Source organism: Trachinotus anak, unplaced genomic scaffold (assembly GCF_046630095.1).
Source record: "Trachinotus anak isolate AG129_WGS33_773 ecotype Australia unplaced genomic scaffold, CSIRO_AGI_Tana_v1 ptg000001l, whole genome shotgun sequence".
Classification (NCBI taxonomy): domain Eukaryota; kingdom Metazoa; phylum Chordata; class Actinopteri; order Carangiformes; family Carangidae; genus Trachinotus; species Trachinotus anak.
Genome location: NW_027273852.1, coordinates 8,255,503 through 8,282,414, shown reverse-complemented (window position 1 = coordinate 8,282,414; position 26,912 = coordinate 8,255,503). Strand labels below are relative to the sequence as shown.

Sequence of the window (26,912 nt, the reverse complement as noted above, 5' to 3'; positions counted from 1 at the left end):
GCAGACAGTACAATTAGACTGTTAATACACCGAATTGCCTACAGCGTAATGTCACAACAGGCTACTTGTGGACCGCTGCTCATTAAGGCCGATTCTCTTTGAATTTGGCTCCCGCCGCAGAGAACATGCGCAGTGCGCCGCGCTTCGCCTTCAGTCGGCGGAGCAGCTGTCCAGGGTTTGGAATTCCAACATGGCAGAGGCTGTGGTCAGTCTGCCCCTCACTAACTTGGAATGGTTTCAAACAGCGAGCAGCCGCGCTTAACCCCATTCATCTGCACACTCACCGGATCGATGATACCGTAAACCCCGACGCCGCCCTGTCACCTACACAGGTAAGACTCGTCCTGTCTGCCAGTGATGTGAACAATTAAAAAGAGAAACGGGAGCAGCTCTGTGTATGCGCGCAAACGCTCTCCGGCCGAGAGACCGCGGCGCGCATCGCAGTGACTGCGGCGCAGGGGCTGGCGGTCAGTCATTCTGCGTCCCCCCCCCCCCCAAAAGCGACATTTACTTGTCATCGGTTGCGAAAAGAGGCGAAATTATAACCGCGTCGTTTCGGGATGAGATGTGTTTCACCCCTCCGCGCTTTGAGGAGAGGGACACACGCACGGCTGGAACCAGTCTCTTAAATAACTTCCCCACAAGGAGAAGTTTTTGCATGTCAGCCTGAATAAAACTTGCCGCGATATCCGCAGGCGGGAGGTTAATAGATGGGTTGTCACTGCGCTCGTAGTGGGACAACTGCTGGCAAGTAATCTATTTTAAAAGTAAAGGGAGGAGGAGGAGAGGGGGGGGGGGGCATCACGCTGGTTTAGCCTCTTCCTCTAATGGGCGGCATGAAGAATGTGTGTTTTATGTCATCTCGTCTCTCACATGCTTCCTATTCTCTTGTTTCAACTCGCGTAAGAAGTGACAGGCTCCAGCCGTGCCCGTGTGGCTTTCGCGTCTCCGTCCAAGGCTTTCTTCTTGCTGTTGTTTTTTTGTTTTTGTTTTTGTTTTTTTTTTGTTTTGTTTTGTTTTTTTTTTCTTCTAGCCTATTGTTATTCCACTCTCCTGTTCCGTGTGCCCCGCTCTGCGTCGCTCCTAATTACACGGCCTGAATGAATAGCCTACCTGAGGACAGAACCGTGCGTGTTTAAAGTTGTGAAATCCGATAGCTGAGGGAGAAGAAGAAGTGCCTGAAATGAGAAGCAACCTTTGGAATTCCTCCTCGTGAAAATTCCGATTCTGCTGTTTTCCCTCTCCTCTTGTTTTTAGGCTTGAAGACATGATCACTAGCACCAGTTTTTATGGTATGTTCCTTTTGTGATTATCTTTACTATTGTTGTATTGTTGCTATTTATTCATATTTGCCATATTTGGAAAAGAGTCTGTTCTTGCAGTAATGTGTTTTTTTGTTTTTTGTTTTTTTGTGCATGCATGCTTCATCTTCAAAAGTTGATTTAATTCAGCCTTTAACGATTTAATGACCATAGTTCAGAGATAAGGGCACATTATGTGATTAATTTCATGCTAGTGATAATATCATCTAGGTTCAAAGTGCCTTGTGATGGCTAAAGAATTTGCCCCCATTTTAATTTGTTTTGGTTTCTTGCTGGTCTTCATGTGCAGTTGAACTTTGTCTCTCTCATTGCACTGTTTTCATATTTTAGCATGCACAACTTGAATATGATTATTTTGTCTAAGAGACAATGGGTTCTAATTTATTCAGAGGGGTTGCAAATTTTCATAAAGGGATTAAGTATTAAACTCACTTGTTTTAAACAGATTTTTTTTAACGTGGAATCTGCTTAAAAAAAAAAAAATTACCCAAAATACTTTGGGTATAATATTTGCCCTTAAAAGAATTTATAGAAGTAATTCTCATGGCAGCTTTAAAGAAGTCATTTCTTTTAAAATGTACGATGTGCGTGTCACTCAGCATCTTGTCAATCAATGTTAAGTTATTTTAATTGAAATTATTACCTCTTGTGAATTTATGAAAACTGGATAGAACAATACATTTAGTATCTTAGTTTCATAACAAATACAGCTACAGCTTATGATCAGTAATTATAAACATGAAGGATGACTGGGAAGTAAGTAGTACAACAAGAAATAATTGTAGTATAACAATGCTATACTATGTCGACAATAGAATTATTGTTCAGGTCGTCTGTCAAACATCTTATGCAACATAGAATCACTTGAAGGGAAAGACACACACACGTGGGCCTGTTTTAAGTTTCATTTAGAAAGTTGCCATGAGCTTTTTCATCTGCTTGTCACACTCTGTAACAATCCGCTGGTGAAGCTTTGAACTAATGTGCTCACAAATTAGTGAGCAGAGGCAGCGTCAGAAATAGCTGTTATTCATGTTCCAGTGGAAATGGTCTGTGACAAGCCAGTGAAAAGGATCTGAGCATGGACACAAAGTCAGGAGAAGTAACAAGTTGTGTTCTGTCTCTCTTTTGCAAACACTTTGTCCTAAGTGAACCTTTTCCACCTCCATAGAACAATTTACTTAATTGTGTGCACACATTTCATTTGCATGTTTTGCTTTGAGAGGAAATTAACATCATCAGCAGTGAGCTGAAGTATGTTTTTATTCCTCTTCAAAAAATAACAGCATTGCAGCATCTGTCACTCAGTGGGGAAAAAAAATGTACATTACTACCGCGTTCATTATGTTTGAGTGTTTGGTTGTAATGTGTTTTTGTAAAGTGGGTATTAAATTTGTTGGTCACATTTTGATGTTTTTCATATTTAGACACCCCCACCCCCACCCCCACCCCACCCCATGCATGTGTGATGGGTATTGTTATTACAAAAGAAGTTAGGTTTGTGCTGCTTGGATATGGACACTGAACAGAATGGCATATAGTTTATTTCATAAAATAAATGTATATCTGCAGTCACAGCATGCATACACTCCAAATCTTAGACATCTCTTTGAGTGTACCATTTTATATTTAAAACTGCAAAATTGAATTGTGAACTTCTAAAAGTCAGGTGTTTTCATGGTTCCGTATGTTCACACCTAATTGTAGTGGAAGTTGTGGTGGAAGAGGAGGTGTATCTTGATGAATTACAATTCATCAGCACAGAGAAAGAAAAACAGTCTCGCGATTCTCAAACCTTTCTCTCAGAGCTTCCATCTGAACTATCCTAATTATTAAGTACTACCTGAGGATATCTATCAGTTCAAGCCCTGGAAAGATTCCACGTCTGAGCTCCTGCAGTGTGCTAGGTGGTTCTTGCAGGTCCTTACTTAACCCCAGACACCTCTGCTGTGCATGGAAAGAATTTGACACCTCTGTTAATTTCTGATAGGATAGCACTTGTGATAGCAATCTAAGCTGTTGCTTGACGTGAGCCTTTGAGCTGAATGCAATGACAGATGCTGACCCTCTTTACACAATGAGACGCACGTTCACAGTAAGAGTGACTGTAAATAACAAGAAGTTATATGAAGTAAACTAAATTGCATCCACTTATTTCACAGTGACACAAGCGTATAGAAACGTACTTGTTATATGTAGTCGTGTTATATTGACAAAGACAGTGCTTGCAGATGGTGGCCTAAGCAAAGGTTTTCCATTTCACGACGCACTCAGGGCACCTTCCTTGTTTTATATTTTCTCAAAAGTCATATTGTCCAAATTAAATTTGAAATTTCTAAATCTTTCATTTTTTCTCTAGCTCATATTTATTTTGTTCATACTTCGTGCACCACGTATATGAAACAAGATTTTCAGAAATGCAGTGTTCTACTGTTTACGACAATTCTAACACACTTTATATCACCAATTCATTTTGTAGCTACTAAATCAACAACACAAAGGCACAGCTAATCTTTCACTCAGTCATGTGTCTGTGTGAAGTCATTTAGCTGCTCTAAATGTTCTGTCCATAATCTGAAGTGTGTAACACTATCAGTGATCACTAGAATTGACAGCATCACTTAAACCATTAATACAAGGGAAGTGGTGAACGGCAGGACTGACACTTTATACACGTCCACTAATGATGACAATTAAAGCCAGCTCCTGGATTCCTCGAGCTGAGTCTGTGTAAACACCCCCTGGGATGTCTGCAGGGCTGTTGTAAATTGATGAAATGTTCATCTTTACAGAGGGTCTATTTGTCTGTTTGTCAGTAACTGCGAGAGATCCCATTCAGCCTCCTGGCTTTATCGTAGGAGATCAGTGCAGGATTGTCATCTTTAAGCAAATATGTTAAGTGGTGTCTTTCCTGTTTTTCATATAAAAAGCGAGGGAGTCCCCGATGGAGTCAGACTCGAGTAAAAAGGAACAAAAACCTCCAATCTTTCTTCTAAGTATTCAACGTGTTCCTCCCTCTGTCCTCTCTCTTCCTCTCTTTCTCTGTCTGCCTCCCTCTCTTGTATCCACGTCTCTGTCGTTTCCCTCATGGCAGCTTGCTATGTTATCTTTGTGTGTTTCTCTCTACACTGACAATTCTTGCGATGATCTAAGTTGGACTGCATTAGAAAGTGGAGGCAGCTGTCTGTTGCTATACTGAGGGACGTGTTTGCTCTACTGCAAAGATGAAGGACCACGAATCCTTGACATCCTCCCTTTCTCTCCCCTCCTCCTCCTCCTCCTCTTCCTACCATCTCATTTAGACACAGCGACTGTCTGCTCAGACTTGTGTGTTTTTTGTTTTTTTTTCCTCTGAGTGACAGCATATGGCATAGACATTTTCTAAAATGCATGTGCCTACCACTGGCTGCTTGTACTTACCCTTCATATATCTCCTAGCTACAGGCCTGTCATGTTATTTTTTCCTCTAATTCAGACAAAATACTTACAGTTTAATTTAGTTGAACAGATTCTAGTGGATAAAGCAACAGAGGTTGTGTGTTGAGGAGCCAGGCAGACATTAACAGTCCTACTGTTTCACTGCCTGCAATGCAAAACACTCTTTCGATTCCTTTAGTTTTATTGTGCACATGTTGTATTTCTTTATTTTGTAAGCATTGCGTGCAGACATGTGAATGTCTGTGTGCACATATTGTGTGTATGTGAGTGTATGTGAGCTTTTTTTTTTTTTTTTTTTTTTTGCTTTTTTTTTCAGAACCAGTTTGAGAGAGAGGACAAAATTCCTCTTTCTAATTAGTGTTTTTAAAAAGAAACCAATCCTTCCCACATACATGTTATGATATTATTATGATCTATATCATTTAATGCACAATGTGCTTATAAAATGTAAGGGTCACTAAATGACAGATTATAATAGAAACACTGTCATAGCTCACGCGGTAGAGCTGGTTTAATCAGGCCATAAGTGCCAGGCATGTTATTTATACAGAGTGTAGCATTTGTTGACTTAAACTCCTTGTTCTCCTCATTTCCAACACGTTGAAATAGAGGCTTTGTTTCATCTGCTACACATGAAGTGTCTCTGCACTCATAAGGAGACAAGGCAGCTCCGAGCCTGTGGGGGATTGGCTAGAATAGACAATCCCCAGGTGTACTAAACTAGGTTTAGCACTAAGGCTTTTAATCTGGACTTGTAGGAGATTCATGTGCATTCATAGATTTGCCTCTGTAATTATCATACCCCCAGTGGCAGCCAAAGAGATGTTTGCCTAAATCACTGATGTCCTCATTACACTGTTTACATTTTAATTAGACATGCTAAATTCTGGATTTTTTTTTTTAGTGGCCAGAAAGATAGGAGTTTTTTTTTTCTGTCTTCAGTTCAGCAGAGATAGACTATGCTTAGAGTGTTGTCTGGCTGTGGAAGTTGACATCTTTTTTTTTCTAATGTAGCCTTCTTTACATCTCCTTGAAATGATTTATAGTGTAGTATTTCGTGGCTGAGAATATAATGGGTGCATTGGTTTATGAACAAGATCTGAATGAGGTGGCAGTTGACAGCTCTAGACAACATAATGAACATGTTCATCCACAAGAAATCACACAGCATTACATACTTAGGACTGAATCTGCTTCTCTATGTTTAAATTTTATCTTTGGCCAGATTATTTACTGCTGCTCTCGGGCAGTGAATATCTAACGCTCAAGGACTATAACCAAATCTACAATTCCATGACTTTTGAAAATAGCTGGCACTTTGAGCCGTCATTGTGTGCCTGAGTGCTGTTGCTTATCATTGAATAACCTTGGTGAAGACAGGTGTTTTTTTTCTGTCCTTCTTCCAAGGTTTTTTTTTTTTTTTATTATTGCGTGCTGTTGTTGAGTTTCGTATTGTGAGAGAGCAGCAAGCCTTTCACAAGAGGATAAGAGAAAACTGTATTTGCTGTATTGAAATTCCTCTTGTGTTCCCACAAAACAGTGTCTGACTAATCTGGTAATCGAGGCCGCCATTCTAGCTGGACTGAAAACCCATGCTACTAGAGACTTTTTCACCACACCACTTTTGCCTGTTATTATGGGTTACTGTAACTAGTACATGCTTGAAATGCCTACTTTTCTCGTCAAATTTGTTGTGATGCTGACTTATCTCAATCAATTTAATGCCTTAATTATGATGAAAACTAAATGACTGGGATCCTACTGCTGTGAGACAAAAATGTAGATCGTTCTAAATTTAATAAGAGATAAAAATATATGTAAGAAAAAAAAGTAATTTTGAATACATTTGTCTCACATCATAACAGTTTATCGCAACCATTTTATTTAATGACATTATAATAGTGTTATAATTCATGTATTGAAATACATGCTTGAATTAACTTTGATATTCTTATTCAAGAGCATGCATAGATTTGCTTTGAATATAAAAGTTCATCTTTTGACTGTTTTTCATCTTCCCATTCATCACATCCCATCCTAATTGCCTCAAATTGATATTTGAGGCAATTAGCTAAAACGATGATCAGACGAGATGTGAGCTATCAGTGGCTTTCGCAAAGTTCTCAGCGCTTCATTCATCCTCGGTGGCATCGGGGTGGCTGACAGGTTGGCATTGTGCCAGGTGCTGGCGGAGAGAGCCTTGAGTGCCAGGATGGGGAGAGGATGGGTTGAGGTCTGCCTGATGGTGTGGAGAGGAGGGGGATGAGAATGAGCAGAGGGAAGGGACGGGTGGGGAAGGAGGGGTGAGTACACACTGCCATGGAGGTTCAAGGTGTCAGGCTGCGGCAAGGCAGTGGGTGTCTGCAGTGACACCGTGATGTGGCCACAGCAGCCTGTGCAGGAGTGAGACAGGGTGACTGGATATTTGAGGATAGCAAGTGATGTTGTGTATTTCTTTATTGTGTCCAGCTGATTAACAGAGCTGCGTTGATGAAATATGAACTAATAAGAAAATGATAACAGATGGCATGTAATTTGATTTTATAAATCTTTTTCTCTTTAAAAAAACAAAAAAACAACCTGAGTCTCACTTGCATGGCAAAAGTGAATAGTTACTGAAAGTCTTGTCTGGCGTGTGGCCTATTTGACAATCCCTCTTAGAGTCTACACGGAATTAGATTAATTTAAGTCAGAAAAAATAAGTGCCAAAAAATGAGCACTCAAGAGTTCAGCATCATCACAGAGCTTTATGAGGGCTGACACTTCTTTTGTGTTCATTATCAGGAATTCACCTCAGGGAGTCGTGTTGACTTTGCGTGGTCTAAAATAGCTGTTAGAGTGGACTGCCCCACGCTCGCTTGCTTGCTCGCTCACTTCCACTCTAAGTATCTGGGGAGGCAAGGTGGAAATACCAAATGACGGTTTTGTTGAGAAAAGCTAAACACAGTTTTAACTCCCACTTTAGCAAAGGAAATCAAGCCATTTTCCATTTGTGCGTTTGCATTGCCTAGGATGTTGTGTGCAATAAACAAAAGTTGACGTTCTGTTTAAACAGGTATGACTCCACTGTGCAATCTACAGCAGTATTACATCTGCGTGGTACCAAACAGTTTTGAGTGTTAAGCTACGTGTGTGCACTGTGTTCAACTCAGTTTGCCTACAGATCATTTCTCTCACCAATCATTGTTATATTTTTACACTCCTGATTTAAGGGAAAACGTGTTAATATGTCATTTTTGGCATTAATAGGCTTGCACACAGTTTATAGCAGCATTTCTATACAGTGCAGAACAATAGTAGATTCATTTACTCGGAGCGTGATGTTTCTGCAGTCCAAACCCTGACTGCATCGCCTCTCCCACATCTTTAAATGGATCCCATGAGTCTTTGGCTCTGTTGTTTCCATTATTCATTTCAAAACTTCCATGTAGCATGGAGAGGCTAGAGGGGTGAAAAATAATTTTGTGTCTGAAAAAAAAAAAACTGATGTAGAGCAAAGTCACTGCTTTATGCAAAGTGTGCCATGCCTTGGGAGCATGTGAGCCGGCGTACTGTAGGAGTGAAGAGTGAGTGCTTGGGCAAAGGATGGACTGTATTTGTGTGTGTGCGTGAGTGTATGTGCGTGAGTGTGTATGCGTGTGTGTGTTTGTGTGTGTGTGTGTGTGTGTGTGTGTGTGTGTGTGTGTGTGTGCGTGCGTCTGTCTCTGTGTGTCTGTATGTTCCTGTCAGTCTGTCAATAGGCCTAATGTGGCTCCCTAGAGGTACCTGGGGGAGACCCATCTAGCACCCAGTCAGCCTGTGCTGGCATCCAAGTAGTGACAACGGGTTCCCACAGAGAGAGGAAGTGTCATAGTATGTATGTAAACTAGTGACAGATGACTGGAGACATGTGGCCTGTAGACACTGGGCCTGAAAGTAAAGCAGTTTTGCCTGTTCGGCCTCCTTTCTTTCTTCCCACTTGAGACTTCAGAGAGGGAGCATCAGGCTCCACAACGGCACGGAATACATTGACAACAAGTCAAAGATGCGAATAAAAAGGATGCAAATCATTTGGCATGAAAAGACACAGGCTATGCGCAAAGGTTTTGTTTGCCTTTGAAAGGCTGTAGCAAAGGAGTGAGGAGTTTTTAGTGTGCAGAGCTTCAGGCAGCTTTTCTAGGCCACAGGTCATGTGGGTCAGTGTTACACTCCCTGCAGCCTCACTTCAACCTTCGGTCTGGAAATAGAACATGCAACGTCACCCAGCCAGGAGGGAGGTAGATTCCAGACCTCAGTGGCCACGGGCTGCACATGTGGAATCTGCTCATGTAGTTGACCCCAAGTGTTTGAAACTCAGAATGCTCCCAGTAGGATATTGTTATTTCATGCATACCCAAATGAGCAAGGCTGTACGAATTGCCTTGTACAAAGTGGACCAGTATACTTAGACTCTTCGATGTCGGCCGTTCACAATTCATCAAGGGAGCTCGCACTAGCCAGGGGCAGATCTGTTAACAGTATGCACATAACCTGTAAGAGAGGCAAAAACTGTGGAGTAGATGTTTTTTTATTGCATATTTCAGCCAGCAGGCTATTTGCCTACTTTCCTCTTTTTAAGCATTCAATGTAATAGATGGAAAACTGGCACATAGACATTCAACCAGTGTATAGTAAAGAATCAAGCAAGCTTTTTTAAGGATTTCGTCATAGACGTGAAGTCCTTCTAATATTAGGCTTACTGCTGTTTTTTCTTTTTCAACAATAAAAGTAGTTAAAAAAAAATCTCTTATTATTTCAGGACATTTTAATTAAAATTTTAATTTAGGCAAGCAACTCATATTGTTAGTGTTAAATTAAGACAATTTAATGAAGATTTTTTTTGTCAGTGTTTGAATATTATAAAATGTGACTTGGATGTTAATATCATAGTTGTTCTAGTGGCTATTTGTGCACTCCAGTTTGCGCACTGTATTGGCCATAAAACAAAGGTAAAAGGGGGATTGCAGAAAGAAAAGGCAGGGAAAATGACTCATAGAAACAATAAAACATAACAAGAACACACACAAAAATAAATAATTATTCCTAGTACACACTCATTTGGAAAGTCTTATCAGGAGTCAGTAGCTTGATAGGGTGCAATGAAAGGTCACCAATCGGAGCGGAATGCAAACTTATATCGTGAGGACACAATATAACTTAAAATGCAGATTTTACCATCTAATGCTACTGAATCAACCAGATTTATGTATTGTATTTACGTATTTGTTTTTTTCACCCTTTTTCAGTCTCTTTTTTCAATTGTTTGTTCTTTTGTTTTCTGAGACGTGGCAGTGAGGTACAGGATTCATGATTACACTAACTTCCTGACAACATAGCTTGAAGCAAGCTTTAGTTTTGCCGTGTAATTCCTCGGTAATTCAGATACCTTGGTTGTACCGTAACATAACTTGCATTAAACAGTTGATCATTATTTTGCAATTAGAGCTGAAGTACAGTGTGTGTGCACAGTTGTGTACACATTGACATGTGCGTTGGTCGAGAGAGAAAGCTGTATGTCCCAGTGATGCCTCCTGGTCTTGCTTTCTATCCAGGCAAGTAAAATCTATCAGCACTGATGAGTTCATGCTCCATCGAATATATCCATGCCAAACTGCTTATTGTGAGCTGCGGTAGTGCTATTGTGCTATTCTCTAGTCCATGTGGTGCAAAGAGCCAATTCACATTTGAGCAATGGGTGACCCCAGGTTGTGTATATTGATGAGTGGGATTTGTTTCTTAATAGAATTGTGTCTAATTAATTAGCTTTTAATTGGTTGAACTCTGAACATGCAAATGCAGCACAATGTAGAACAATCATTACTTTAAACTGCGTAAAGAACTGTATATTGAGGTCGACATAATGAAGGGTGGGAACTGTTTTGCGTCTGTTTGTTGTGTTAATGATAATTTATGCTTCGTGGAGTACAATTCACTTCTTACTTCCAAACCTACCTGAGGAATGGATTTATAACACCCAAAAAGGTGCTAGTTGAACAAAGAGAAAATAGAAATATTAGAAATGACTACCTATCAATTTCTATTAATTATCTCATTTATTTTTCACAATTGCTTTGTGCCACAGATTAACCTTCTTTCTTCCCTTCATTTCGTAATCTATTAAGGAATGCTCTGGAATAATTTTCATGGCACAGTAATTCTTGCTTTCTTGCCTCGTTTCTGTCAAAGTACTGAACTCTTTGAAGGCTAACACGCTCTCATCCACCTGCCTCACATTGCTTTATAGGTGCTTTCAATAGACACTGATAGTTCTCATTAATTTCTGCCATTTATACCAATTACACTACTGAGACGATGACAGTGTTGCTGGGCTACAGCGTTCATATGGATAAATTGTCAGTTAAAGTTAAAGCCATTTACACATTTATACAAAAGATAACTGTTTATTCATATTTTGTATTATTTTGTTACACCTACATTTTTAGTGTACAATAATTTTTATGGACCAACTTCAAACATCTCCTGCTGTTTATTGGTCGATTTGGAAACGCTGTAGCGCTACAGATTACACTAGTGTTTGACTATGTTACTGTGTCAACCCTGTTATCATGTTTCAATTTGTGTTTTTGAAGTTGGCAAGCTTTTCACCACATTGTTGAAAGTATGAACATGGAGGGTTCTGTAGCTTTTATTTTTCTTCTCCCTTTTTTGTTGCATGTTCATGTTTTATAAGTTGTATTTTATTTTTTGTTTGTTTGTTTATGTTCTTCCTCTTGTAATTATTAATGTTATTTAGTAACTTTCCTTCATTCTGTAATTTTTTCTCATTGCCTGCTTGTGGATGGTGCTGGGAGGGCTCTTGATATGTTAGCGCACCTAACATGCTATATTTTGCATATGTTTCGTCCCTCCAGTAATATCTAATTTTGTGATGTTACTTACCTATTTATACAATAGATAATTGATCACAAAAATTAATAATAGCAAAAAACCAGAATGGAAATCTTTAAAAATGCAAAAGGCATTTTCTTCAGTGAAGCCTCATCTCATTATGTTCTGCTATTGTCACAAAATATATGTTAAATGTTAAAGTCAGATGATTTTACACCATGTACACCACAGATTAAGGAGCCACACAATCCCATAATAAACAACAGCAGAAATTTTAGTTTTTATTAGCACTCATGGTGAGTCACAGCATTTTCTCCTGTCTTTACAGTTTCTCACTGAAACACATCAAACCAAAGGAGAAATACTGTGACCTATAAGGTTCATGGGATTGTTAAGTGATAATTTCCTGTGCAGTAGCTTCTTAGAGAAATGGCAACAACCACCGAGCAAGCTGTAAAGATCCATTACACATCTGACTTGTTGCTTTGACAAGATGCACTGCACTCATCAAACAGACACACAGCACGTTCACTCGGTATATCTGTACATCACCCAACAGGTGTTGTTTTTCTGCATATGATCTTATATAACTGTATATGCTTGGTTATAACTCTAGTTCTGCTTGTTTCTACTTGTTAAATACTTATATGACCGCTGAATGCTGGCAGGATGAATGCAGACTTCATAACGTGAATACTCGCTCAGCACAAGAGATCCCAGCTTTTTCTTTATGGTATCAATATTTGTTTTCTGTGTAGCAAATGACCTAGGTGCCCTTGTTATCTTATTCAACCCAATCAGTAACTCATGAGACTGCGGCCACAAAAATATTATATTATATTTTACTCAGTCATACTCATCACATAGTTGCGATTATGTGTAATATGGATACAGAATACATAAATATGACATTCTCATTTCATTACTTTAAAGCTCTACTTCAAGGAAAATTTAGGACCATATCAGGATTCAGACTTAATTAGAATTTTTGCACAGCAATATTTTTGTCATATACATTACAATAAGTTATATTAAAATTCCTTAAAATTCCAGACTTGCTTTTAAAAGCTGTAATTCAGCTCCATGGTGCTGTACTGACCATGCCACCTTAGCTCTTAGAAGCCACTGTTTGCCAGTGGGCGAACCAATCTTCTAGACAGCTCTTTCCTTGTAAAAGTTCCCCTTTATGGCTTCACTACTTCACTTCAGTAACTTTATTACAGTATAGCTGAGAGATTTCTATTTCATATTGACCTAAGATTGCTTCAGTTGTCTCATTTCACCTTTTGTCTGGCCTGTGTTGGAGAAGTGACCTTCTTTGAGGCTTGCAGTCGATACCACAGAATGCTTCAACGGAAAGCTAGCAGCAGTCACAGGCAAACATCCTTTTTCTCGTCACTCAGATATTTTCAATTAAAGTTCAATTTAAACTTTTAATCACTTTAATGTGTAGGTAACAATAAATAGAACCTAAGATGACCTGGTCTTTCTTTGTATAAGCAAAACAAATTTCACTTTTGAACTCCACAAGTGCATTTGCATTCATTTCTGTAGAAAAGCATGGAATGATTTCATGCAAATCCTAACAAACTAGGTGTTTTCTTCTTAGTTAGTCCCCCCTCCCCCCCGGGAAACAAAATCATTGAAATTGTTTTCATTTTCAGTCTGATTTGTGTCACACAGTGAACAATGAGGTTTCTTTACAATGTGATATCCTTCCAGATTTACACAGCTGTAAATGGTTGGAGGTGTGGAGTAATCACAGTTGTGAATCGGACCAGTGAACAAGATAATCTTTTAATTTCCAATGGGGCTTGGCCTGTTGGTTTGTAAGTCAGATGACCGGTTCCTGGTGCCATTACAGTTAAAGTCACAACATTGCTAAATGTGATGAAAATCCAGAAAGTCCCACCAAAATGTTCACTTAACTTTTTGTGGGAGTTTTTTCCTGCCACTGTCATTGTTCCTTGATGATTGGCGTTTTCCTTTGGGTAACAAGACTTTGGGGATTGAAGATGTTAGTGAGTAGCTTTTGGTCAACGAGCCTTCGTGTAGCAAGGTCACAATCTGCCTCTTTCCTCTTTTGAAGTGTGTAAGTGATCCCCTGAGAGGCAGAGTAGCCAAGTTCATAGAGGCTCGCAAAACTGCTGCCTCTACTGTACGTGTGCTCTACGGTTAAACAAGTTTCACCAAGTGCTTGAGTTCAATGACTGTGTTCTTTTAACTAACAGGCTATTTGAGTATTCATCAGTATTATGCACTACAGAACACTGTGAAGCCTGCCTCCTATAATTGTCTTAGTTTTATTCAATGTACAAGTTCTACTTGTGTGTTGGAGTGCTGTTAGTTTAGCATGTGTGTGGATTTAGCTATACTTATGGTAGTAATGGAAGATGTAGCCTCGGGGGCCTCTTGGCCTGAAGAGTCATGGTTTAATGAGCATCACTGAGACAGAGAAATGACAGCTCAGAGAATCTCTCAACCTCACGATTTACGGTATTACAGGGAAAAATGAGAAATACATGTTCCCTTCTAGCCAATATAGTTTACCATTAGCTCAGACCAAAGACCCAGAGGACTTGAGAATATCCAGGATATGCAGCAAAGAATGCATAATGCTGTTTTCAGCATCTGTGTGTATTCAGCAAGAATCACAGTAGTTTGGATACTGCCATGTCTTTATGCCCTGAAACAAGAACATTAGGAACATGCTTATTCTCCTATATTGAAGGTTTGGTTGTCACTAACAGCAACCAATAATCTCGCAGTAAAAATTGTTCACAAGTGTTTATTATGCTATGTCCAAATAAGTTACTTCTCACAGGTAACAATCACATAAATGATGCGTGGTTGTGTTTCCTTGAATATCTTTTCAAATACATAGAAAAAAAAGCAGTCACAAGCCCATTCATTTCTACTGGAGATTTGATTACATTTAAAAACAACAGCTGGGCACTGTAGTTTTTAACAAACATTTCTCAAACAGGATTAAATGTTTATTTGTTGAGGACTATTTTCAGCTGCCAGTTCAGAGGCATTCGGAGCTCTATTTACAGCATGTGAAACTGACTCGGAATAAACTGCAGTGCCTGTGCTCATCGTGTTGAAGGAATATGTCAACCTTAACTCCTCATCCTCAGCCACAGTGTGCACTCCCCAGTGCTTTTTTATCGTAACTTTGAATACCAGAAACATTTACACAGATGCTCTCAACAGTCATGGGTTGTACACAACCTCTTTTAAAGACAGATCCAAAGTGAGCATTTGTACATTGGGAACATTTACATCTTCTCATCACATTTCAGATGAATTATTCAAAACATCAACGGCTCTGTGCCAGAAAGCATTTTTGTTCTGTTACAAACTCTTTCAGCTGCTGTTAGAATAATGTGCTGCTCTGTAGATGAAAACAGTTTTTAGACTGATTGAAAGAAAACCCGGCTTTTCCGTTCTTTTTTCGTTACCGCCATCTCATGTGTAGCACAAACACAAGACATGACTTAAGCTGCAAGAGTGCATTTACTGTAGCTGCAGATAAAACAGGTATTATATAACGAGGATTCTAATTTCTATTCAGGGGTAAAGCCTTTGTGCCAGTCAGCCTCTATCCTGCCAGCCTGGTACGCAGCTGTAGAGAAAGCTGGTGGGCTTAAATAGTTTTTCAGTATTGTTAAACTGGCAAACTGATTTATTTCAGTCAATTGTAGAACCATCTTCATCATCATCATCATCATCATCATAGTATTGGGACATGTTAACACTAGTCCACGCAAACCCATTGTTGGGCTGTCCCTATAGTGGTAATAGCAACTATTAATTTTATCTAAAAGCTTTGTTATTATGTTAGATGTCTTCAAGACTCATGATCAAATGCTGTCCTTGTTTTTAGGCTTGTGTAGTTTTCTTTATTTTATTCCTTTTTTTTTTTCTTGCCCTTGTGTAGTACACGTATGTGAGGATATATTTGTTGCAAACAGGAAAATTACAGTGGCTGGTGACAGATATCTTATTAGATGCATGAAAACATGGTATGATAAATGTTTGATGTTAAATGACAAATTTTATTTTATTTTAATTTTTTTGACTTTGTATAGTGAAGCAGGAGAAGTAGCCTCCATTTTGGTCAAACATTTTTGAGGAAGACAGTGGGCAGGGTTTGTGGGTGGGAGGCCGGTGAGAGATGATGTAGGTGCAGTAACAGCTCGTACTGGTTGGTCAGGCCACTTGCACAAAGGGGTGGGATCTGGGGAGATTGTATGAACCTGCAATGTATAATGCTTTTCCCTTGAAGTGCCTTTCTGGAAGGAGAAAAGATAGTTTTGTTAAGATGATTTGTTGGATGTATTCAATGACTGCATCAGACTCTTTGCATATACATGTCAATGTGTCATAAAATCTTTGCTCACATCAAACCGTGAGCTCACGAGCTATACGACCTACAGCCTACAGGTGATGAATATGTACTCACAACAAGCATTTGAGAATACTGCAGCAAAACCACAAACCTCAACCATTACTGCCACGCAATGTCACGACTAAAACCTCTGCCCAGTGGCATTTAGGCTGTTTAGCTACTGAGGCACAATGCGAGGTGAGCGGCATGCAGCCTGCCAGCGTGAGCCTGTGAGGCTGAGCTCAGGGCAAAGTAAACCCTGAGAAAAGACAGATTGCCACACACATTTGCAGATCTCAGGCATGGCTGGAGTGTAGCAAAGGTCACATGCAAAAAAGGCCGACAATTGAGAGGCATATACGAAAGGTGGAAATGAAGAATTATATGTTGTATATCCAGCTCTTGAAGCTAAATCCTCTCAGTTTCACTCTTAATAAAAGAGTGTTTTAGTGCATATATTTTCAGATACTGTTACATAAATTTTATTCCCATTTACAGGTTTTTGTACACATTTAAAGGTGCTTCTACACCTTCACAAATCTGAGTACACGCATAGAGATGGTTTCACAACTCTCCACACACACTTGCAAATATTTCTATGATAATACCCTCATATTATTAAATTAGATTAAATGTTAAATTAACATCCACACACTTGTCTCCTTTGTGCCAAATTTATTATTTAGCTGTCAGTCAAAAGACCTTATTGTATTTTATCTAACATGATATTATTACACGTTATTATTCAATCTAATTATTAATTAATGTTTACTTGTTGTCATCTCAAGTTGTTCGAGGTGTGGCAAATTATTAGTAATAGAAGCATGTGATCAAGCAAATGTCAGTGACAGACTTTTTTTTTCACTTAGTTTTATCTGAATACTCTGTTACAGGTAAAGGTATTTAAAAGTACATTTTCAGATGAGTTTACAAAGTGACAGCAACTCAGTCAAAGTGGACTGTCTAACTCAGTGTGTATTATTGTAATTACAAAGATTATGTCATGTTGTCTGCCTGGATTGGCAGGTTAAATACAATAAACATACTGTAAGTGTGAGCTCGTACAGTCATTTTCCACCTTTTATATTCGGATTAGTATAGAATCCACTGGGATGGCTGGACTTTGATAGTGTGGAGACATGTGGTAATTTGCTGCCATGGGTGGTCAGACTGTGAAATGTATGGGCAGTAGCCCTGGAAAAGACAGTGACTGAGGAAGGCATATCTTTTCTAAATGAGGGGTTAAATGGCACCCTGCCATCTAAAGATTGGAATTACTGCCACATGGAGCTCTAAATTGAGTTAAATAGTCTTAACTTGATATGTGAGATGAATGAGACTCTGTAGCCATACCGATTACCATTTCACATTGTATTAGAATGTTTTGCTCCACCCCTACTTAGAATATCTCCAGTGAATTTGAATATGAATATGAGCTTGTTTTTATTTATAAACGTAATTACTGTCTGTCTGCAATATTTGCACGCTTGTCAAGTAGAGTGGTCTGTGTGTGCAGAATAAAAGCAAAAGCTCCCATAATTATGTTTACGTCCGGCAATGAAAATCCCAGGGTTGTAATGATCAGTAATTATAAATACTTTTCAGCATGTCTACTGCCTCAGCTGGGACTATTGTGTGGAGTGAAGTGCAGAGTTTGTGCAGCTTAATTATGACATTGTACATAACTAAATGTACCAGTCTGCTTCGGCTCTGCAAAACACTTCCAGTGCATAATCACGCTCAAGTCTGACTTTAAAGAGCTCATTACAGTTAGTTTTCTAAAGAGTGGCTTATTAAACACAGTTACCTAATAGGCTTCTTTGGTGGTGCAAATTGGTAAAAATGGTAATGAGTCTGATTAGGCCACGTTTCAATTACGACAGCTTTCACTTCCCTCCCCCCGCTCCCTCAACCCTCCCACCTTCCCCTCCCCCAAACCAAAAAAGAGGAAGGAAAGTCCAGCTCTATATGCTTGGGAATCCTCCTGGAAGGCATTTTGCTCTCTCTTTTTTCCTCTCTCTCTCTCTCACACACACACACACATACACTCATGCACATACACAGAAAAAGGAAAAGAAAACCGCTCTGCCACCTCTGTGCTTCCTTTCAGCAGCACAGTAATGAATAGAGAATTGTGCAAGCGGCGGTCCAATTTACGCGCTGGGAAATTGGATGGACAGAATGGAGGCCCACTCTTGTTTGCTTAAAAACGGCCTAGGCTACCAGATTAATAGTCCACAAAAAGGTCAGCATCTCTGTTTCATCGATGATGATCACTGAACCAGAAATTAAACACCATAGCGCAGTATAACACCATGGCATCACATGCCAAATGCATTGCAGCTCCACCTGGTCTTCTTTTCTTTAATGAATGTGAGGTTGTATATGAAATACAGAATATATAACATAAATTGCCAGGATGCCACTTTTAATCACAGTGATGATTCAATAGATTCTTGTGCTAGACAAAAATGCCTTCCAAATAAATCTCACGTTTAACAGGGGGATCATTCAGATCTGGGTCGAGCTGTAAGACAGATACACATCATGGACGAAAACAAATTTCCTTATATGATGATCATCTTGAATTTACCATAGAGGATTATTCAGGTCCATGAATGGACAAACAAGAGAAGAGTCTTAACAAAGGCCTTATTTGTTGGTGGCTGATGAGTGGAATTCGAGCTCAAGCCCCAAGGCTATGTGAAAACATCCACTAATAGAGCGCTCTGTAATTGTACCATTTCACAGAAAGACAAAAGAAACCTATGGATGTTGTATTTGAATTTCTATGCAGGTGGAATAAAGGACAATGTTATATCGTAAAAACCAAATGATCATTATGCTAATGCACGCATGGATGCATTTACTATCCATTTTATATCCTTTGTGTGAACCAAACTATTTTAAGCCTGATTCTTGTTCAAAATGGTACATACTCTATAACTTCTCAAGAGAAATTGAATCATTGTACACTTAAACATAGCTACACAAACTACAAGCATGTCATTATGTTTTAACTCTTATTTATTTAATATGGTTCAAAAATCCTTGTATCGTTGCATTTCACTGTGTCAGTAAATGCTGTATTACTAGAAATCCTTGGAGAGAAAGAGCAGGTCTTTCTCTGTTTTTAGCAGCGTACTGTATGTAGATAATCGTCTTGAATGGTTTCCATTGAAATGAATACCTGGTGCTCAGAAATCTCAAGTACACTTTGCAAGTAGCACTTCTTTGATTGTCCAAAGTGGCACATTGTTCAGAGAGGATTAACAGTAATAGAGGAATCTCACTCAATAGGCTGTGTGCAATGCAATTTTGTTATTGACAAAATGTGCCTTGAGTGTTAATGAACTCTACTCAGTGATTTTACAAAAGCCATTATCCTGACACTTGCACTGCAGTGTCAGTAAATGCTGTAAATATCTGACATTTTTTGGCAGACAATGCGCTGGAGTTGCTGTTGCCCAAATACAGTTTTGTTTGTTTTGAAGATAAAATTTTTCTCCGAGATAATGTGGAAAAACATCATATTCAACAGTTTGTAAGAAGGTATTTTATTGTAGTAATAAAAAAGGGGTGGTGGTTAGTTTTCCGCTTAAAACCTCTACTTTTGCATTTCACCCACTTAAACACCTAAGAAAACTGCTGCTGACCTAGAACATAGTGGGTGACTAATACTTGTGAATGTAGAGCATTAGTCAGTGAGACTTAGCTTTGATATTCTCAAGAATGTCAACTCCTACATTTTCTTAAGTTCATATAATTTTCAAATAAATAAGGTTATGATTTATAAGAAAGATATAATTCTAAATGTAGTTATCGTCATTGTACTGTGATAATAGAATTTGTTTCTGTAGATTAATTAGTCTTTTTTCTTCCACCACATTGTAGCTACCATATTTGTCTGCTCTGGCTTTTTGCCTCATAGCTTTTTTTTTTCTTCATCATTAGCTTGGATAGTTGACAACCACGTGAGCCATACCATAGATCTCTTTGACTAAAACCTTGTAAATTAACACAATTAGTGCAGCATCATCCTGCTAATTAGCTCCTGGTGTCTAGTGTGGCGGGTGGGGAAGTAGCTGGGAGGGAGTCAGAAGGGAATCTGCTCTGGCTATGGACAGTCGCTGTTGTTGTTGCCTAAATCCTGTGATATGGACTTAACCTACTGAAATATAAACCATAGCACTGCTTAGCAAAGGCAAGGACCATTGTAACAGCCAGGGAAGGCTTGGTTAAATACATCTTCTCTCATATCATCTTGTAGCTTTTGGTGAGATTAGTGTTGATGTAAGATGTGTGAGGCTCAGCACACTATCTCTGATTGTTTTGAGCCATAATCTCTCTAATAGTCTACATTCTTTGGGGGTATAGTACATCCTCTGATAATCCCAAACAGAGTAAAAGATGACAGCATGTGTAAAAACTTTTATTTGCAGATTGACTTTAGGATTTAACTTGATTATTTATGTCATTCACACCCTTAAGGCCATATAGAGAGGCTGCAGAGAAAAAGACAAGTGAAGCATGTTGTTTTTTTTTTTTCCTCCTCCCTCACTCTGTGGACTAGGAAGCAGTAGGCAGACTGGATGTGGATGTAATTCATGCTGGGCTGAGGGGTTTGTGTGATGAAAGCAACAGAGCGCTGCCAAGGAAGATTGCTTTGCTGCTCTCCTCCAAGCAGATTTGAAACTGTCTCAGAATGCCTCAGATGAGAGTTGGATTATAGACTGACCCGCATTGTCGGTGTCATTCTGCTCTGTGTTGGGTGGATTATACCACGCTAACCAGGTGTTAGATCCCACATCCTCATTCTGACCATGATGTGTGTTCAGTTAGTGTTGTCTGGTTGTCATATAGGAGACATTTTGATGTTATGGTGCAAGTTGTATTAAAACATTTTCTGGAAGAAAATGTGAAAAACTGTTTTTTTTTATTCAGAATATCTTTTTGCTTTTTTCTTTGTAATTTACCACTTTTTCTTTACATAAGCAATTAGAAAAAAAACAAGAAATTCTTGCATAGTGGACCATTCCTCAGTGTTTGAATTATTCATTATTTGATCATTACAGAATTTTAAAATATCATAATACATTTTTATATATTATATTATATATTTGATTCATTATTAGCTATGATTTAATGCTTACTTTGCTTACATATTTCTCCCTTATGCGGAATATCTAGGTCTAAAGATGCAGTGGACCCCAGAGCACACACAATGGGCAGAGCAACACTTTGACATCTCATCCACTACCCGCTCGCCAGCACACAAAGTAGAAGCCTACCGGGGGCACTTACAGCGAACGTACCAGTATGCGTGGGCAAACGATGACATCTCTGCACTGACTGCCTCCAATCTGTTAAAGAAATATGCAGAGAAGTACTCTGGGATTCTAGAGGGCCCAAATGAAAGAGCCCTGCTGTGTTCCTACTCTGATAGCACCACTGGACTCATGAATGGACGAAAGTCAGAGAATGAGTCCTGGCAGGAGGGGATTTACCCAATGAACTGTGCTCCAGATGTTATATCTGTGAGCAAAGCTGGAATGACAGCTGCCCTACCCCCTACAGATGTGTCGGCTAGCATAGGCAGCTCCCCGGGGGTGGCCAGCAGCTTGTCTGAGCCTAGCTATTCCAGCAGTAACTGTGGGAGCCACACAGCCACTACTCTCCACTCGGGCCTCCCCTCTCAGGAATACACTGCCAGCTACAACGCCTCCTACCTACATTCTAGCTACAGTAGCCAGAATACCCCTGCCCTCCCCTCCCCACACCCATCCCCTTTGCACAGTGCTGGGCTCTTACAACCACCACCACCACCGCCTCCCCCTGCCTTAGTGCCGAGCTACAACACCGGGTCTCCAAACCTTCCAAACTACAATTATCCTCCAACAGGGTACCCATCTCAGACTGCTGTTGGCCCCGGTTATAGCCCTGGGGGAGCACCCCCTCCTTCTGCTTATCTGCCGTCCGGTATTGCAGCTCCTACACCAATCCCTCCCTCCACACTGCCTGGCTACACCTACCAGTCCCATAATCACACACCAATTGCACCAACACCTTTGAACGGCAGCACATCCAACTCATTAAAACGAAAAGCTTTCTATATGAGTGGACATGGAGATATGGACTCTAGCTATGGTAATTTCAACTACAACCAACAGCGCTCTTCACAGAGCCCGATGTACAGAATAACAGACAGCAGTGTCTCAGACTCAAACAGGGGCAACGGCTTTGAGAGAAATGCTGAGGCTTCATCTCTAGCATTTAAGCCGACTAAACAGCCAATGCCCTCTGATCAGCAAAGAAAATTTAACATGCACTCTGGCAGAGCACTAACTCCTCCTTCCTATGGATCAACCAAAAGCTCTGTGGGTGATCATAGAACTGGTGAGCCCTACAGCAAGTTTGGATCTCCCATCATGAGTGAACAAACTGAAGAGCACAGACAGCACCTCTCTCACTCCCTGACAGGGCCTGACATTGGTACGGCTACCTCGTCCATCCAAACTGCGGAGGAGCAACTGAAGAACAGTGATTCCAACCTGGTGGAGATGGTGACCACAGAAATCCTTCAGCAGGGCCCTCCGGTGGACTGGAGTGACATCGCAGGTCTGGAAATGGTCAAAGCAGCCATTAAAGAGGAGATACTATGGCCCATTTTAAGGCCAGACATGTTTAGTGGACTTGCCACATTACCTCGAAGCCTCCTTTTATTTGGACCTCAGGGAACTGGTAGAACGCTGCTGGCCCGCTGCATGGCCAGCCAACTGGGGGCTGCCTTCTTGCGACTCAGCAGCTCAGGTCTGGTGACCAAGTGGCTGGGGGAAGGGGACAAGATCATCCAGGCTTCTTTCCTGGTGGCCCGGTGCCGCCAGCCGGCAGTGGTGTTCATCAGCGAAGTGGACCTGCTGCTGTCAGCCCAGCTCAGCGAGGAGAGCCCGGTGAATCGTCTCAAGGCTGAGCTCCTCATGCAGCTTGACAGTATTCTGACCTCTGCTGAGGACCATGTCCTCGTGGTCTGCTCCACCAATAAGCCTGAAGAGATCCCAGAGTCCCTGCGGAGGTACTTTACCAAGCGGCTGCTCATCCCCTTGCCTGATGGGACTGCACGACACCAGATAATCAGCCAACTGCTCTCACAGAACAACTACTGTCTCAGTGACAAAGAGATGTCACTGCTGGTTCAGAGGACAGAGGGCTTTTCTGGACTGGATGTGGCCCAGCTGTGTCAAGAGGCTGTAGTAGGTCCTCTTCATGGCATTCCTGGTACTGACTTGTCAAGCATCCATCCCAGTCAGATGAGACCAGTCTCCTACCAAGACTTTGACAATGTGTTCTGCAAATTTCAGCCTAGCATATCACAAAAAGAACTTGACATGTACACTGAGTGGAATAAAATGTTTGGTTGTAGTCAATGAAACAGACCCATCAAACACAATTTCTTTAAACCCAGTTATTAAATACAAATATGATTTGGCCTTCAGTGAACAAGAAAAGTAACAAACAGTGGTGACATGAACATATTATACACAGCAAAGGGATTGTTCTTGAAAGACAGAAGACGACAGTCTTGATATCACACATTGGTAACAATTAATTAAATGCTTTATATGGCTGAGACCATGTACTCACTAAAGCTCAAACAACTTGTAGAAGATGCCCCCTCTTTTTTATGTGTGTGTGCGTGTGTAGATATATATATATATATATCTACACACACACAATTCTGCTGATCTTGAGATTTAGTTGCTATCAAGTGCCTGAGGTGGTGCTGTTTAAGTTCTTTTTTTTTGCCTCACAATCTTCATTGGTGACATGTGCTAATATAAAAAAGCTTTAAAATGAGACAAAAAAACTTGCTTTCTCTTCTCCATTTGAACAGTGTTCTACAGTTTTGTGGTCTCTGTGAACAGTTGTGGTTAATTTGAGGTAGATTACATTTATTGGCATAATTTCAGTTGGGCTTCGTTACCTTACACAGGTTTTATGTACATGTAAATCACTTAATCACACAAACATTGGTATTGAACTTGTTTGTTGGAATGACGTGATTTGTTTTCAGCAAACTTAAGATCATTTTGGTTTGCTTAACTAGCCCCTCCCCTATCAATTAAATTACAAAAAAACAAATATTATTTTACAATGTGACTTCAATTTAAACTATAAATTACTATGTAATTGCTGTTAAAATATTCTCACAGTATTAATTCACAGTGTCTCGCATAAATGTAAAATTCTACAATTTTTTCTTTCGATGTTCTCTATTTGAAAACTCAGGAAAGTGATAATGACATGTATCGTACCTCATAAGCTTGTGTCAAAGCGCTACACACCACAAGAGCATTTGGCTTGCATTTGAAAATTCCATCATCAAACCATGTAAGGCTATATGATACCTCAAAAAAACTCAAAATGAAATTAGAGGTTCCTACAATGAATGTATGAGAGTAATTCTGGTTTATTTGCAAGACACAAAAATGTCATCTTTTGGGGGGGGGGGGGGGGGGGGGGGGGTCTTTACATTTGGATTTGTTTGAAACAGAAAGTTGTATTATGATTAGAGGTTTGCCTTTCAAAAGAATCAAACCATTATGTATGTTGAATTTTAGCCTTGAGGCCATTTCTGTTTGGAACATAACACTTTATTTCCTGTTGGGTACAAATCTTCATTTCCATCATACACAATGATCATGTTCTTTAGTTTTGCTGTTTGCAGACACAACTGTTCAGCTTGTGGTGACGCAGAGCAGAGAGAGATTTGAAAAGTGCAGACAAATATCTTGGGGTTAAGGAAGACAACTGCCCTGAGCTATTTCATTCCATCCTGCTGCTGTTTTATCATTAATAAAACCTAAGGATTATGTATAGCCTAAGTTCCTTTCTACCTCAGTTTGTTCGTTATCTCTAAAAGACAAATTCATGAAGACAGCAAAATGTCAGCACCTATTCTGCTTGTTTGATGCGGAAACCTTTTGAGAGAAACAGTACTGTGCTGTTTGCAAAATCTATTAGCTTTACATTTTGATAACTCCCAAGAACCCTGTTTCTCACCACATAATGCACTTAAAGGGGAATACCACTTAATATCAGGTTTGGTATACACTATGCCTTTGCCTTAGGACAATTTGGTTTGTGTTAGCTAACATCCACCAGTGGATCATGTTGCCATATCTTCATTTGCCCTTGAATCTGTGATGTCAAATAGAGAATCTAAATGTGACAGCATTCACAGTGATGTAATGCACATATTTTCTGGCCAGTTCCATTAGTTTAATACAATATATATGGAAAAATTGGTTTGACCTTTTTAGGCCATAACTGTAACATTCATGAATTGAGTGGCATTCCTTTTTAAGAACATGTCTTAAAGGCTTGTCTCACAAGGTCTGTAAACAAAATGCAACTGTTATTTTTCTATTTTGTCATCTTCACGTTGAAATTGTTACAGTGTCATTAATCACTATTGGCTGCCACTAATCAGTACATTTCCACACAGCATTTCTAACAATGGAAGAGCAGGTCTGACAGCTGAATTGGCAAGTAAAAATATTGAATGTATTATGTCCTCTGAGCAGTAAGGAAAGCAAAGCACTTGCACATTTAAAAATGCCACTTAAGTAGAAAGCACTGTATGTGTATAATACTGCAGAGGCATTAAAGGACCTTTTTTTTCTTTTCAAAGGAGGTCGCTCTATGTTATCTATTGCACATGTTTTACCTGTTCCTTTTTTTTTATTAGACAGTGTGCATATTGCTTCCCTGCCACATGGTTTGGTATCATTAACTCCTCCAGACCTGAATCAGGATGTTTATTTCAAGAAAAAATACATAGCAGCAGACAAGTTTACCAACAGTAATATCTTGTTGTAGTTTCTCACTATCTGTGTTATATATTCATAGACGTTAACTGCAGTCAAGATGATTGGTGATTTCATTGAATGCATATAATTTACATTAATTGGTAAAATGGGAACCAAACCCCAGACAATTTGATTTACCTAGACGCGGGATCATTTCATTTGTTGACTTGAAAAACATTCACCACAAGAGGAATTTTGATTAGATTTAACTGAATAGACAACAGTGTGAATATGAATGCCCATATGTATTTCCTTTCATGAACAGTTTTTTTTTTGTTGTGTTAAGTGACAGCGAGACTTACTGTTTACATACACCAAACCTGGGGGTGGGGGTGGGGGGTTGGGGGTTGGGGGGTTTAATAGCCAAATTTGTTTTCAGATGAGATTGTCCATTTAGAGGCTTCAAACATTAAAAAAATACCAGTATTCACGCGAAACACATTTTTTAGTTCTTTTACTGCTTTTGCAGCGCTCCCCTTAAATATTATGTCATTAATTATTGCACTTTGATGTGTTTATTAATTGTTTTGTTTTTTTTTCTTGAAGCCAAAGCAAATCATCTTTCTTTTGACGGAGTTATGAATATTTTTGTCCTTAATGCCACATTGTAAACTGTGGATATTTTTAATTGGAAATTTCTCCAACTGGGCATTGTCAAGTTATGGTATCACAGCATGTCAGATTTTTTTTTAGGAGACGTGTGAGTTTTGTGAAACATTAGTACTTTTCTAGTTTTACCCTCTCAGAGTTAATGAACAGTCACTCACCTCTGCCTGGAGTACCCATAGAAACATGACTAATTTGTCTATCTTTAAAATAAAATGCAACACAGATATTAACAGAAAATGTCACATACCACACAGATGTATTGTCGTGCTGGAATATAATTGTTTCTCTGTCCGTGATTGCTAATTTTAAGAAGTAATTTTGTTCATTACGAGGTTTTTTGACAAGACGATAAGAAGCCCTAAGTGCCATTAACAAGCACAGATTTCACAAGTTTAAGAGGTCGACTGTTCATGA

At 39.6% G+C, this 26,912-nt stretch overlaps 1 protein-coding gene across 3 annotated transcripts; it reads left to right on the top strand.

Annotated features, from left to right (window-relative positions):
* The first annotated feature begins 73 nt into the window (after nt 1–73).
* fign (fidgetin) lies at nt 74–26,209 on the top strand. Of its 3 annotated transcripts, XM_071473769.1 has the most exons (3): nt 74–332; nt 1,258–1,292; nt 21,211–26,209. In XM_071473769.1, the coding sequence occupies exons 2-3, from the start codon at nt 1,268–1,270 to the stop codon at nt 23,445–23,447; spliced, it is 2,262 nt and encodes a 753-aa protein (XP_071329870.1). In that variant the 5' UTR covers nt 74–332; nt 1,258–1,267; the 3' UTR covers nt 23,448–26,209. The 3 variants fall into 3 exon arrangements, with proteins under 3 accessions (XP_071329870.1, XP_071329878.1, XP_071329859.1); XM_071473777.1 differs by lacking the exon at nt 1,258–1,292; XM_071473758.1 differs by lacking the exon at nt 74–332 and having other exon boundaries at nt 811–1,292.
* Nucleotides 26,210–26,912: the final 703 nt, after the last annotated feature.